The 15,789-nt window shown below is 38.5% G+C and overlaps 1 protein-coding gene across 6 annotated transcripts in view; it reads right to left on the reverse strand.

Annotated features, from left to right (window-relative positions):
- Window positions 1–566: 566 nt before the first annotated feature.
- TLN2 (talin 2) overlaps window positions 567–15,789 on the reverse strand; it is a 136,953-nt gene continuing 121,730 nt past the window's right edge. For all 6 annotated transcript variants that reach the window (XM_083870743.1, XM_083870740.1, XM_083870742.1 and 3 more), the window contains 7 exons: window positions 14,399–14,504; window positions 12,634–12,758; window positions 6,133–6,258; window positions 4,294–4,356; window positions 4,017–4,199; window positions 1,756–1,881; window positions 567–790 (listed from right to left, as the gene is read on the reverse strand). In XM_083870743.1, the coding sequence (XP_083726869.1) occupies window positions 662–790; window positions 1,756–1,881; window positions 4,017–4,199; window positions 4,294–4,356; window positions 6,133–6,258; window positions 12,634–12,758; window positions 14,399–14,504 (858 nt within the window). In that variant the 3' untranslated portion in view covers window positions 567–661. The remainder of the gene's footprint in view (window positions 791–1,755; window positions 1,882–4,016; window positions 4,200–4,293; window positions 4,357–6,132; window positions 6,259–12,633; window positions 12,759–14,398; window positions 14,505–15,789) is intronic.

Here is a 15,789-nt window from a genome sequence, read left to right on the forward strand (position 1 = left end):
TAAGGAATAATACTAGTAGTGCAAACAGCTGCAGAGACAATTCCTCCAGTTTTGGGGTGAACCAGCTATATAACACTGAAAGAGGACAGGCTTCTTCTTCAAACCCACACTCGTGCGTGTTTCTCCACTCAGCCATACATCCTTCTCCATCTTGGTCTTCTTTTTACAAGGGTACTTGGGGGAGGGAGAACCACCAGCTCATGGGATATTTATCATGTGAAAAATTCCTTGACTCTTTTCCTACTTAATATTATCAATGTTTTAGAACAAGTCAAGGAATGATAAATATCTCAAGCATCAGGAAAGTGACAATAATACTGACTTAGTATCTTTAGTAAAAAGTGAAACATTCTCTCCTGAGATATAAATCAAGGGAGGAACAGGAATGATGAACCTAACACTGTACCATTATTTGATCATCATGCACCTCAGCTGAGCAGATGGGAAAGAACAAGTGTTTATTGCCCTCTGCTCATCCAAAGCTATGACAGGCAGTTTATTTAGCTAAGTGCTTGGCATACCAGTATGCTGTCAGAGCAGTTCTCAATGTGCTGTCCCCCTTTAGCTTATTTCTTTAAAAGAAAAAAAAAAAAAAAAAGAAAGAAAAAAAAAAAAGAAAACAAAAGAACCAAAAGGAAGAAAAATCTCAGCAGGTTTATGGTTAACCCTCATCTTCTCTCAGCTCTGTGGGTAGAAATTTGTATTGCTGTTGGCGGATCTGAGCCAGTTTTTTCCTTGCCTCTTCCAGTTCTCTTTCCTTCTTCAGCATTTCTTCTTGGGCTGCAATAATCTAGAAAACAGAAGCAGCAAGGAATACTGTCTGTAAAATAATATTTCTTTCTCTATGACACCACAGTCACAGCTGGCCCTTGTGAGCATTCTCCAGAGAAGCACCAAATTTCAATGACTTCATCAGGAATTGCTCAAATTTTTCCAGATTCCAGGACTAGGCCATCAAGAAAAGTATTGTATTCCCACTTGTTTCTTAAAGAGCACTAAAAAAAGATAAAAAGAATCTACCACTGTAGTTTCACCATGCATCTATGATTAATTTCACAGCTCTGCAGTCTTCCAACATTCAGCAGGGTGGGGGTTTAGAACTTGTAGAATAAGCACCATGTCATAACATAATGTCTGACAGTAAAATTGAACATTCTTTACTGCAGGTATCCACAGTATTTTCCTGTATCTCAGAATGCCAAAGAAAAAATGACAGTAGTACAGACATGCAGAAATAATCAAGTCCTGCATCTTTTAAGTAACGAGTACAGTATATGATGTACCTCATTCATTAAAAGGAATCTAGAAGTTGGTACCTCAGAGCCTTGAAATCTACTTTTGAATACTATTATTATTTCCCAATAATTATTATGGTCACAGAAACAAAACATCATTGGTTTTTATCTCTTACTCTCTATTTCTTTGCCTAAATATATGCAACATCATTGTTTCATTAAGAATTGGGAACATTTAAAATACATAAGAGAATTCTGAAAAGATCCACTCGTTTAATCAGAACAAAACTAAAAGCTGTTGGACAATGGTAACTATTACAGCAAATGCTCAGTAAGGAAGTGCAAATACCACATAACACATCACTTATGTCAGGGGTTCCATGATAATGAGGCATCAAGTAATTTATCACAGATTTCTAACTAGATTTGTCCAGCCTGCAGTGCAGCAGGTGGACATTGTAACACCACTCATGTCTGTGATGGTTTTTCCCTGCTTTATTTCTGTAGTGATTGTACCAACCTGAGCGATGCCACCCACAAACTTGGTTTTGACCACAACATCATCATCCTCTGCTTTCCCAAACGCTGCTTTCTGGGCTGCCCTGACAAGATTGTCTGATGCACGCTTGACAGCATTTCCTGCAGCCTTTGAGAAAGAAAAGAAACTTAGTAATAAGGAAAATACATAACTAACATGGGTTTGTCTGAACATCAAAAAAACCCATCTTTTCTTGACTGCACAGGAAATGTATGTTTGTTTTTTTTTTTTCTCCAGTGAAAAGCAAATTAATCTTTGAAAATCAGTGGTACAGAGAAAACAAAATTCCTTTGTTTAAGAAGCCACACAAGATTTTTTTTTCCCTACAGTTTGAAATAAAGCAGTGGATGAAATTACAAGTTATATTATGCTGATCAGACATTTTTTGAGAAAGAAGAACAGAAACTAAAAGCTACTCTATAAAGATATTATAAAACAATTACATTTTTTAATTAATGGACTTTAACCATGGCAAGTTAACAACTTACACAGCCATGGCCATCTCACATTTAAACCTTTATTTCCTAAAAATTTTCAGATTTCTAGAGAGAAACGGTCCAACATTTGTAATACATCTTTTGTTGCCTGAACTGGATACTGTCAGCAGGTCAAAACAGGCTGCTCCCACATGCAAGAGACACACTGGCATGAGGAAGGGAAGCCACAGCTTCCAACCTTCCTAGGAAGGACCAGCTCTGAACCTGTCCCCCACCTCTCCCAAATCCTATCCCATATTTCCAGTTGCATCTCACTTTCAAGTCTTCCTCAATGAAATGACCCAAGGATAAATTATTTGAAATTTGCTCTGCTCAGTCTGGAGCTCATCCAGAAAGAATGGAAACATTTCCAATTGTTTCATTAAGTTTTGGAAGATTCTGTAACGTGCATTCCAAATTTATGTTCATGGGAAACGCAGTTCAAATTGGGGTATGAAGGAAAAAAACCAAGACATTCAAAGTCCTGAATCCAACCTATTGATTGAAGCCATGTGAAAACATTTTTGCTGGGGGCAAAGCCAGCTGAAAAGTCTCAGTAGTTTTGGCAAGTCCACCAGTAAAAATATTTAGTAGACATCAACTCACTGTTTTTGCTATGATAAAAGACATGATTTCCAAGTGCAAACTGCTCTTCCTTTCATTATTCATTTTGGGACTAAAATGAAGCTTGGTAAAATGGCAAAGTTCAATTTCACTGCATGCTTAGGCTTGTTTCCTTTTCACATTCCCTTCCAATTTCTCACATTCAATGTCTATTTAATATTTGCCCACAATGACTGAGAACCCCAAATTTCCTGTCAGAACTGAGGGAAGTCTCTAGAAGTTGATTTTTCCTGTTTCTATTGTTTGTTCTGCATTTAAAATTCCTTCAGACTCATCTTGGCACCAGGATATTACACAGCAGATTGCACTAATGGACAGAACCACTTACTGACACCTTCCCCACGCACCTTTGGCAATGTCAATAGACATGGATCCACTATAAAGCACTAAAGCCATCTCAGCCTATAACTGCCCTATGACATACCACTGTTTTTTGTAGAAACAGATTTTTCACACATTCATATATTTATTTTTTCCTCCTAAATATTTAAACCATTTTTCTTCTTTGAAAAAAAAAAATGATGACATCAGTTCCTCATGCTCAGACAGATATTAGTCACATATATTTCTGCTGAATTTGATTCTGCCTGTCCATACATGAACTGTTGCACTGAGTGTCCACTAGTAGCAGCTGTACAAGAAAAAGGGGAATCTTCACTGTTTACCAAAGGTGGTATAAAAAAGCAGCTGAAATAGTTCTTACATTCCAGGCTGAGCCTGCAGGGCATGATGTCAGAGAAGGCTGTAGTCATTTTAATAATTACCACCCTCAAACAAAACTTCTAGAGACTTTAGATTTTACTCATCAAAACACAGTGTTAATTCAGCAGCAGTTCAGAGAAGCTCCACATGAAATGGATGTATAGCATAAAAGGGAACCAGTTTCATGTAAAGAAGCTCTCTCAGACTTCAGTTGAGATTTTGCATGAGATTCTCTTCTTATTTTTGTCTAACAATGATTCTCCATTTTAGAAATGCTCTATCTACAACGGCTGTCTCTTGACTCCTAGAAACAAAGGAAGACTGACCACAATCCAGGCCAGCACTTAGAGAAATACCTTGTTGAACACAAGCACAATCTTGGAGTGCTGAAACAGTGTTTACATAGCACTACCATGGGTTTTCAGCAATTAACACAAGTACCTGTAGCCTCCTCATGGCTTCAGAGTCATGATCAGCCTTCACTTTGCAAGCCACAAGCAACTGTGCTGTAGAAGCTGCGACTTGTTTGGCAGATGAGATGAGTTTCTCCTCACTGGCATGGCCTTGAACTGAGGCATTCGCTGCTTCACAGAGATTGCTGGTTGCAGCTGCCACCATTCGGGCCTGGAAGGCAGTAAAAGAAAGTCACTGTGTATTCTCACACAATATTATTTCTTCAGAGAGAGTGCCAGTTTTCTCAAGAGAAGTAGTTACTCACAGCAGAAATAAGTCCCTGAGACCACTGTCCATCATCAGCTGCATTTGCAGGGATTGCTCCAACCTGAAAAAACAGTTCAGAGATGGCTTACAAGAAAACAGAAAATGCAATTGCTTTGTCTCAGAATTAGACAAGAAGTAATCATGAATAAAGGAACACCTGTACCTAGCATATTCAAGAGCAGAAAATCCAACTGGAAGTCGGTTGTCAGAGTGACTGTGCTTCCAGCACACATCTGCCTGCTCAGGAAGTGTCCAACTTATTATACTGCTTCAGCTGACCCATTCTTGGAACACACAGAAGTAATTACCAGAATAACCAGTAATTAGAAGACTGCTAGTGGTTGAAGCCACAGCTGATGCAACAGCTGAAACAGCAGTTCCTTAAGTCCCAGGCTTTAAAATAACTTACTCTCTCTCCATAATATATTTGAATTTACATTATTCTTTCATCTCTTCTGATTTGAGCACCACGGAAAGGTATAGATCAGAAAGCTCCACAGGGAAACCCCCTAAGTGCCTTCATGCCTAATAATGGCACTTTAGGAGAGCAGCCCATTTTTCTGCATGGCTTTTCCACTGAAGTGGTGATGGCATCAGCAGTAACAGCAACAATTTGGAGACAGTTTTCTTCCCATATTAGATGGAAGCAATGAAACTAAACTCTACAGTTGGTTGCCAGACCCACACCCCCAGCTGCCTGGGTCTGAGTGGTTTTGAGAGGGAAGCTGAAAGATGTGAAATGTAAACATGGTCCAGAAACTTGTGTTTTAAAAGAAATAGAAACAGGCATTTGTGCATAATGAGAATTCCAGGGAATGAAAACAAATCATTAAGTGCAGCATCAACATAAACAGAAGATATGTTGTCTCATAGCTATGGAGACACTTTTATGTAACTAAAAAAAAATAAAAAATAAATCAGTTATACAAAAAAACCCCCCACTAGATCCCTGAAGTATTTTGGTTTCAAGGGTTTTTTGCCTCACCATCCCCTGAACAGGTGTTTTTAAGTAGACCCCAGATGAAGTGCTTGTTTGTCTTGTTTGAACCAAAAAGCACAAGGTTCCCAGAATCCTGGCTGCAGCAGGCAGCACAGCCTGACTGTGGGATCCATGGTACAGCCTGCTCCAAGTCAAGAATCAGGTGAAAATGGAAACCACAACTACACAACAACAATGGTCCTAAAATAAATTGTTCTCACAGGCAACATACTTGGTTGATGTTTAGGTTTTATGTTTCAGAGTATACTAACTGTGAAAAATAGTGATGGATATGAAATGATTTACAAAATCTCAATTCTGATCATAAAAGGATGCCACATGTTGTAAACACTCCTTCCATTGGTTCCACCAATAACTACAAGCATGGCCACTTAAATGTAATCAATTTAAATGCAGGCCTGTGTCCCCATTGAGCCACAAGACACTGAGGGTACAATTACTGAGGCCTTTTGCTGTTCTGGTCCAAAACAGTATTGTACATTGTGACATTTAGGTTTGGATCCCCAAACTTTTGTATGGGACTATACATTACTAGTCCCACTTGAATCATAGATCTTCATGAAGTGAAAAACCCCCACAGTAAAACTCCTCACAACTGAATTATTTGAAGAACCAAGCACTTGATTACATTTGTGAGGTTTTAATGAACGTAACTCTGGGATTTTTTAAAATAGAACCAGGTCTGGACCATGTATTGTGATGAGCAGTGAACAATTCACATTTTCATTAGTCATTCCCAAGCTTCTTTCCTACTGTTTTTAACAGAACCATTAGGAGACTAGATTCAATATCAATGCTTTCCCTCTGCTACTGTTGCTACATGTCCTGTTTACCCACCTTTCCTTGAGCCACCAGTTCCCTCTGGGCTGCTGAAGCTGACTTCACGAGGGCACTGGTAGCAGCTGCAATCGATTTAGCTGCTTCCAGGATCTGTTCTTCAAAATCCAGAGTCTCATCTGCTTGCTATAACCAAGAAAAAACAATGTTACACATTCACCTGAAAGCAATTATACTGTCAAGAATGAGGACATATACAAAGACAAGAAGATTCTGGCACACATCAGTAAAGTCAGTAAGACTTATAACATCATTTTCTGCAAAGAAGTTTTGTGTGGGCTAAAGTTGGGAGTCAACATAAAGTAAGTATTAGCTTGCCCTTGTGCCTGTTTACACTAAAACAGAATATCACACAAGATACTTAAACAAAGCCATGAACTTTCTAATGCATTACCTCCACTAGAGCCACTCTAAACTACTTCAGAAAAGTGCAAGTCTGAAAAGAAATTCTTGTTTTTCCTATCAAGATTATCTCTGTAGTGCCAAAATAGTGGCTTCCAAGATTGCTAAACTAGAGAAAGCATTTTCTAAATACTTAAAGACTTAAGGCATTGGAAAAGAACAACGATAAATGTGTGTTGTCTCATTCACCTGTACTAAGGAATGTAAAGCAGATAAGCAAGAGCATAGATTTATCAGCTTCTGGTAAGAGCTGTCACTGCACAGAAAGCAGCTTTGTGCAGCAGTCCAGTTTAGTGATCTTGGAGATAGGAAGTTCCAAAGGTCTATCTGGAACACTTCAGTCATCCAACTATGTCTTTCAACAAGCATGTGCAAAACCTCCTAATGAGGTTTCTTACTATTTAAAATCCAAATTCATTGCTCTATAAAAACTTTCCTGACTTTCAAATCATTTAAACAAACACTTGTCCATCTAAGCATGCTTACTAGCTTTTGAACAGTTAACAAAAGAGAGATGAACAGTTATTGTTATTTTAAACAGAACCAGGCCTGGGCCATGTATTCTGATAGTTTTTTATATAAAATAATCCAAGAGAATGTACTTTGTTTGTGATCCAATCACAAGCCTACTGGAATCCAAGGCCCTATGACAAGTAGGGCTAGTGGCTACAGTATCAGGACATCCTACTTTGTGAGAGATACAGGTTTTGAAACTCAGGTTTATTCTAACTACGGCAACTGCAACATTCTTGCATCACACAACTAACTTTAGAAACACCAGCCGGGTGGGCCCTGAGTTAAAAAATTGGGCACTTCATTTGCAAGTCTAAGCACACCCATCTGAAATTAAGTCAGGATTAGGTCTGTTGCTGCAGTGTGATGGAATAGTCAATTATAAAATAATAAAGGATAATGATAAGTAATTACAAAATGGTGCATCAAGCAGCACTGAGTCTTATAGCACTTCACATAACTATCACATCATTTAAAGTCCAGGAGATGAAACAATAGCCTCCACAGACACCAGAAAAACTGAATCATCTGAAAATCAAAACTGATGTATAGATAGAGATATTTGGTACCGAAAGTTTTTCTTTTTTTAGAAAAAGCCACCTAATCCACTGAAAAATATTTGCCTTGCTATTGGGCTATTCTCATCAACTAAAGTACATGTCTTTGTAATAAAAGAAACTGCTTTGGAAAGTGACCAAGTCATGTTCCACATAAAATTTTGGCAGTGATTGCAATAATGACCATTATTATACCAAAGTGCAATCACATTGGCCCTCTACAGGTCTCAAGTCTTATTTATGAAACTCTTATTTCAATCAGAACATTACCAGAGTGATTAAATGGAATCCAGTAGAGTCTCTACCAGAATGATTGTCCTTATTAAAACAGATGCATTATTGACTTTGATTTGACAAAGACTGAAACTGAAATATCAACAAAAATACCACTGACTGACAGTAAATTTAGCAGACTGTTACTGCACTTTTACTTTTGTCCAAGACTTCTCGCTATCAAGTTTTTAAATTCTCATTTCCAACATAAAATTTATTATGTGCATTACTCTATATGTCAGCACTGTCAGGAATTCAGACTTAAGTGAGAACTTCAATATCTGCTTATTTATTACAAAGGAGATGTGAATCTTTATTGACATTTAAAAAAATGCTCATGGCCATAGTCTGATCTATTGGACAGCTGTGTATGTGTCCAGATGGAATTCAATTTGTGAAAGAACAGCCACCAAAAATACGCTGAACAAAAGCAGTTGTTTGAACTCAGTTCAGGGTTGGGAGTGGACTAAATATTGCACAGAAGTCCTAAGCAAAACTACTGCTTTTCAAAGAGAACACCAAGAAATCAAAGCTTGCATTATCAAGAGTGCCATTGTACAGTGGTTGGATTTACTTCCACCATGGAGCAGCAGGTGAAGCTCAACAGGAAAACAGACAGCTAAACCTTAATATCTCATCTGGTAACAGATTTTTTCTCCCCTGTTTACCAAGTCAGTTTCTTTCCAATTATATTGAAATACGAGGTTTGGGAGAACAAGCCATACCTCAAGTTTCTGTACTTCCAAGTCTTGCATTCTCTGACATCTCACAATTTCTTTTACTTTTGGAAAAATAATTCTCTTGACAGTTGATCCCTTATGTGAAGAATTTATTTTTGTAGCAGCCTCACAGAGCACTCAAACTGTTAAATGCTTGTTGGCTTTTCATCTTTTCTAACAAATCCTTCTTCTCTAGTCCTTCTCTGGGGTTTTCTCTTCACCATTCTCAGGTGTGAGACACATCTAAGGGCTGGATACTCAGTAGGGGAGGCACAGTCAGCACTATGGGTGTGTTTCCTGCCAGGGCTCTCCCAAGAGCATTCCTTAGCAATGAAAGGAAGCAGCACAAGACTGAGCACAGCAAAATGCCCGACAACAAAAGTAATTATTCCACCATTCCCATTATTAGAAGAATGTTTCCTGGACTGTCTTAAGTTCACACTCATAAACAGTACCCTCACATGTCAGTTCACAGCCTTCATGAATAAAGTTGAGAGCAGTGATGTGATAGATGGCAGAAAATATCACATTGTAAGATTTTAGAGCAGGTTTCTTTAGAAAACCAGATCTGTGACACAAGTGATGACTTTCTCCTTCCTCAAGCAGCCCCCATGAAGAGCAGCATCTCATTTTCCTCAAGCCTAAACTAATATACTGTTACTAACCATGTACAGCTATAAATAGATTGGAAAATGAAGTCACCAGAACAGAAAAACATTAGGCTCACTACAAAGTCTTTAGACGGGAATATCCTAAAAATGTTGATTATGCCATTGAAAACAAAACAAAAAAGATATGTTTTTGTTGTATATTTTAACCATTTTTCTATAACATCTCCATTATTAGGGGTACCATAAAATCAGGGTTAATAGGAAAACAAATGAGCTCCCAATCTCATTGCAAAACAGTAGCAAAAATGACAAAGGAGAAACCGTTTTATTTTCAAGCACCTCTCATCATCTACTTTAAAATGAGCAAACCAATATGAGTAAGTTACTGCACTGAGCCATAGAAAGCACAATAACCATTCCAGTGAAAGTCAGTTCTTGGCACAGCTGCTGCTCATTGTCACAAAGAGCCCTACACAACTTAGAAGTCTCTTCAAGAGCAACTCTACTGATAAAGGAGCTCTCCATGTATATATTTTACGGCAGATTAGATTAGGAGTCTACAGGAAGTCTTGTAAACCTGCTTGTGAGTGACTGTACTCCTTCATATTGCCTTCTACTATGTTAAAACCCCCGGAGACAGGGCAGGACACTGTAGGAATATGTTTGATATATAGTTGGATTAAATAACAACCTAATATATCAAACATATCACACAGAGTCCTGCAGAAAAAGGCATCCAGGTTTGATTCATCTTGGGTTAAAAAAAACCAAGGACCAGCTGCTGAAAGCTACCAGCAGGGAACTCTTACTGACTACAAGACACTTGTGTCTGGAGGCCTGCACAGAAGCATGAGGAGCAGACAGAACAGGGTAGGGACAGCAATACTCTCTCCTGTTGTACCTCCTCTACCATACCTTTTAACTTAAAAGTGTTGTTTTGCCCAGTATTAGCAGGAAGACTTTATCAGCCAAATAGTTTTCTTCTTCAGAAAATTGCTATTTTTGGGGGTTGTTATTTTACAAGAAACAGCAGATTTGCATAACAGAAGGAATGTGTGTCTGCATTGCAATACACCTGTCTCTTCAAATGGAAAACTGAAAAAAGTAAGAGTCCACATTCAAGAAAAATAATTGTACTTAAAGGAAACATGACAGCCGAATCTTGCTTAATAAACCATAAATATCTCATTGCTTCTCAGATAATTTCCCACCTTGAACACTGCAAGGAGAATACTGAACAGGTTTTGTGTTACAGACAGTAGTAACACCTGCTCAGGAGAGTCCTCAAAATTCTTCCAAGATATGAGCTCAGAAGACATACAGGTATTTTACAGAGTGTCAGTGGGGCTGTGGACTAGTGGACAAATTATTTTGGGAGCACATTCACCTGCAGCCAAACAATCAGGATTTAAAAAAAAAAAAAAAAAAAAAAAGAAAAAAAAAAAGCGCGCGCATTGTACAATAAAGCACAGGCAGCAGTTAGCAGGACTGTGTCTCAATAGAAATTGTTCTCTGGGATAAGATGATTCCCAGTAACAGAAAACAAAGATGTCTCATGCTATTTGTGTCAGTTTAAGACATCAAGGGGGTATGATAGGTGCAAAAATATGAAGAGGAAACAAGGACAAGAAGAAATAAAATTATCCAAAAGCTAAAAAAAAAAATTAGGATAGTAGAACAATTGTGAAGAAACCCTACCTTTAAATATTGAGGGTTTTTTTAGAGGTAAAAGACAAACTGGAACACAACAATCAAAATTTCAAGCTTAAATCAAATTACTCCCACCAATAAAAAAAACTTTACCAAAAAACAGAGAATCAGCCACCAACTAGTAATGATGAAGAAGAAGGAATTCCTGCAGGTAGACATCCTAAAATTACCAACTGAGGACTTCTCTGCGAGTTCACTTGATGGTTACTGCTGTTAACCAGAGCAGGATATTGTCTAGTCTGTTCCATTGTAGAAAATAACTCCTATTCCTGCATTTCATAGACTGAGCACAAGACAAAGCAACCCTTACCTAGTCTAAGCATTCCTACTGCAACACTCTGTGTTGTCAAAGATGGGCATTAGAAAGACACAGCCTGTTCACCACAGGAAATCCTACTCGGGGAGGATACAAGCTACAAGTCTGCAGCAGAAAAAGTGGCTATTTGAGCCACTCTGTGATCTTCCTAACACCTTTTGATGTGGATTATAATCCCTATTGTGAAAGAGATTAAACATCTGAAAAGGATGCAAAGGCTCCTGAAATCCCAAATCAAACAGCTGGATATAAATTTTAGTTTCAGAAAACGACAAACAAACCAACAAGTCACAAGCAGACTGGATACTCAAATTAACACGTTAAATGATGAGCAGGTGTGAGAACTGTATTCACTGGGAAATTACAATGACCCTGGAGGGGCTTAGATGTTGGAAGGAAACTGCTCCATGGTTACCAGGCAACACACATGTGCTATTGTGCACTGATTGTATAGAAAAGGTGATGGAGGACTTTTCCACTCCTCAGACTCAGCCTGTGGAATCTCATTATAAAGGACCATTTTTCTTTATAAACAAAATGGATGTACTTGTTCAAAAATGCAGACAAAGAGCATGTCTTTTTCATGAGCTAATTTATTCTTATCACTAAGCAGGGAGTGGGGGGGTGGGAAGTCCTCAAAGGCTGAAGCTTCCAAGAACTATTTCATCTGATGCTCCTACATAACAAAATACTACCCTGCACCAATACAATCATCCAACACTGAATGCTCTTGAGCCTCTGCTTTTTAGAAAGATTTCTCATTAGGCTTTACTTTGAAAACAGTTTTGCCCCTACAAAGCAGCATAAAGAGGAAAATATATACATAGTCCTTTCCTGAAGTCAATTATACAGCCAAAACATGTTTTTCATTTTAAAGAGATGCAACATTGTAATTTCTACTAAAACCTGCCTGTTAAGACAAGGCTAAAGGTAGCAATTCTCTGGGATCCACCAGTTTCATATATTCCCTCTGTACTGCCGTGAAAATAGTTCGCCTAATTATTATATCTTCAGAGACACATTTGAAATGACCTGGCAACATGCAACACTACTTGATATAATGAACTGTAATTTAATTTCCTTTAGGAAAATAACATAGAAATGATCATTCAACATATCCGATTCTATAGTGAAACAGCTGCTCTCTAAGAATGGCATAAAATGCTGGTTTTAGTCTTGCTTATGGCTGGTGCTTGACTCACTCTCTGAAAAGCACCTTTTCACCCTCTACCCTCAGGGGTAAGTGCCATCCAGAGCAGCATTTTGTGGCACTGAGACTCAGGCAAGGTTTGATTGTTTACACCATGATCTTGGCCAGTAGCAAAGTACACACCAAACTATGGGCAACGTGCATCCTCTGCCTTGTTAACCTCAAACAAACAATGGGGATGGACACTCACCTTAGGCTTGGCTCTTGGTTTCAGCTGCTCCAACTTCTTTGCTGCAGCCTCAATTGATGCTGCAGCCCCTAAGAGCTCTGTCTCTGCAATGACTGTTGGGTCTTCTGGATCCACCCACTCTGTCCCTGAAATTAATGGAGACGGAGACAATACCTTCAGTGTCACTGTGAGCTGCCACTCAAACAGGGGGAACTGCAATCACACCTCAAGTGTCCAGTATAAAATGTACATCCCAGAAAGCTGATTTTAGTGCCATAATGGCATGAAAACAGTGGCTTATATCACAGAAAAAAACATAAAGCAGAGGAGAAAGAAGTATTTAGCAGGATTCTTCTCTTGGGAAAGTAACTTATTTAATAATTATGTAAGCAAAGAAGCTTCAAAAAGGGATACTGTCCATACTGGGAACAAAACCAGCTGTCACTCAACTTGTGTTTATCAGAGGTCTTACTCAGATGGTTCCTAACTTGACCAAGCCATAGAGTACATTGAGAAGTCAGACCTTATGGTAGAGAAAACAGGCTACAGCCAACACAGTCACCCCCTGCACACTCTGCAGTCCCCCCAGCACAGACCTGGCAGTCTGTTTGCTGGCTGTGGTTGGGGATGAAGTTAGCACTGACTGAAGGAGGCACACTTTTGTCAGTGTGTGTCTAACAGTGATGTAGAAAAGGCCAAAGCAGTTTCTGTGTCACATCTGAAGGGCAGCTTTTATTTTTTTTTTTCTGTTGACTTTTTGGGATTTCTATTTTTTCAAAGAAATTTTATAGATCCACAAAATGAATACTTGGCTGGAAGTGGTTTCAGATTTTTGGAAGTTTGTCAGTGTATTGTTATTTTTGATTTCCTAACACCATTCTCTGAATTACAAGATTCAGAAAGCATCCATTTGCTGAATTGAGGGAAACAACAAAACAGCCAAAAGAAGTTCATAACCTCTAAGGGCATGGTCTCAAAACTATTTCTCAGCTCAAATGCTGTACAAGATGAAGACATTATATATTAAACCCTAATACTGGTAGATAAACAGGGAAAAAAAGAGAAGGCATCAAGTATAAATATAGCCAACCCTAAATTTGTAAAATGTAGCAGTTCCTCTTCAAAAAAGGCATTTCATAAAGGTTAAAACATTTATATGTTAAATTTGTTAAGAGACAATTTTATTGTGTCTCTATAAATGAAAATGATGAAAGAAAATTGTGAATGGTTAAAAAACATTTTGCTTCCCACAAAAAAAGCTTCTAAAGTGGATAAAAACATCCTCTACAGGCACCAAGCGAAAAAAGAAATAAAAAGTGTTTTTTAAATTTTAATGAATATGAATTAAAATGCAATAATACCCAGAAATTAATAAATGTCACCAAATATGAGAATACTATAAAGATTTTTAAAAAGCACTTAGGGAATAGAAGAAGTCTGATATTGGCTTGCCTTGTTAGCAAATGGAAACTGAAATTTTGAAATATAAAAGAGAATGCAGAAAAAGCTGAAGAATTCGATGAAGCTACTTGAACAGGGGAATAGCATAATGTAGATCACTGTTCTATGAAAAAAAGAGTAACTATATTAAGAGATAAGGAGGAAAGAAAAAATAGATTCCCATATATGAAAATTGCTTGTAGTTCAGCTTCATTTCCAAGGATCATGTACTGGTAACAGCAGGAAATAACTGAGGAGAGCCTGCAGTGAATATTACACAGAATATCAGATCATCATCTCTGGAGTAATGAGCACACCACACTGGTAGCCTGCCTTTCCAACTCACCCTTCATTGCTTCTGCTGACTGGATGAGCTCTGTGACAGCACCTGCAACCCGCTTGGAGAAAGAGGCCAGCTGATGCTTTAGCTCTGGAGTTGCTTTTTGAAGAATCTAGAGAAACAGAATGTGTGTTAGTAAGGATTCCAGAATGCTGGAAGATTCCCAAGGCCCTCTAGTGAAAGATTTATTTTGTATAGCAATTGAGAGCCCACTGTAACTGTCAGTGAAGCACCAGGAGCAGAGGCTGACACTACAATGTTGGATGCACACCAGGAAAGTGGCACTGCCTTGCACAGCTACAGGAACTGACAATATCGTTGAAATATGGCTGTTGAATACCACTTGGCACCCCTGTAAGCATCCCTAGCCTGACCACTGAGGGTACAACTGTATCACAGGCTGCCAGATGGACCCATTAGAGATTCCTAATGCCACATAATCTAGTGTTTCTGGAGGTTATAAATCAGATTGCAGACCTAGGGGTTCTAAACCACCAGAGTCTGCTAAGGCAGCCAATGCTGGGGAAGGGGAAGGGTGTGGTACAAAGGGGCAGAACTGCTCATGGTTTTAGGGCACTAAAACCATGAGCACACTTACCTTTCTTAAGGTAAGAAAGGCCTGTTACTTCAGCAAAATGGAACATGCCTTTCTTACCACAAGCCTCTTGACTTATGCAGAGAGTGAAATAAAATGAGCAAAAATTGATTCAAGTCCTTGGTCTGTTCTGGCACTTAGTTTGAAACACATACTGCCAGTGTTCTAGGGGTCAAATCTGAAAAATTCCCCACAGTCCTCTAAACTAAAAATGAATCAGACAACTAATGCTAAATCACTTACTGCAATACAGCTCTAAGAATTCCATTAGTAAGTTCCAACTTTCTTGAATTATTTTACCTGCTAGTGGCAAGCACAACTGTGACTGTACTTTTATTTTATTTATAAATTTCAGCGAGTTGATGCAAATAATTACACATGCTCTGTTCTCAGCAGAAAAACTGATCTGGGTTTGCTAATTAGCACTTAGTGGCTGCAAATTTCAGTTTCAGGGACTTTAATATGTCAGCTGAGAGCCACCTAAAAGAAACTGCTGGTCATCCATGAACCTGATTGCTGATTTAAGTCTTCTCCAGAAACTTCAATATCTCATAAATGTTAGTTCAAACACATTTTATTGCTTCCTACAAAAGTAATAGCAGCAGAAGAATAAATATTATGGGATAATTATTATATTATGTGATAGTTATGTATGGTCAAGCAAAGCCCACTGACAGCAGGATTCATGAGTTTGGATTTGAATGCAGAAGTTTTATGCAGAGCTTTGGGGGTGCCTTGGAGAGTTCTTTTTGAGGCAGTGCTGGCTGGGGATTTTGGGATGGCTTGGAACAGGTGTGGCTGT

Source organism: Zosterops lateralis, assembly GCF_965231275.1.
Source record: "Zosterops lateralis genome assembly, chromosome: 13".
Taxonomy (NCBI): Eukaryota; Metazoa; Chordata; class Aves; order Passeriformes; family Zosteropidae; genus Zosterops; species Zosterops lateralis.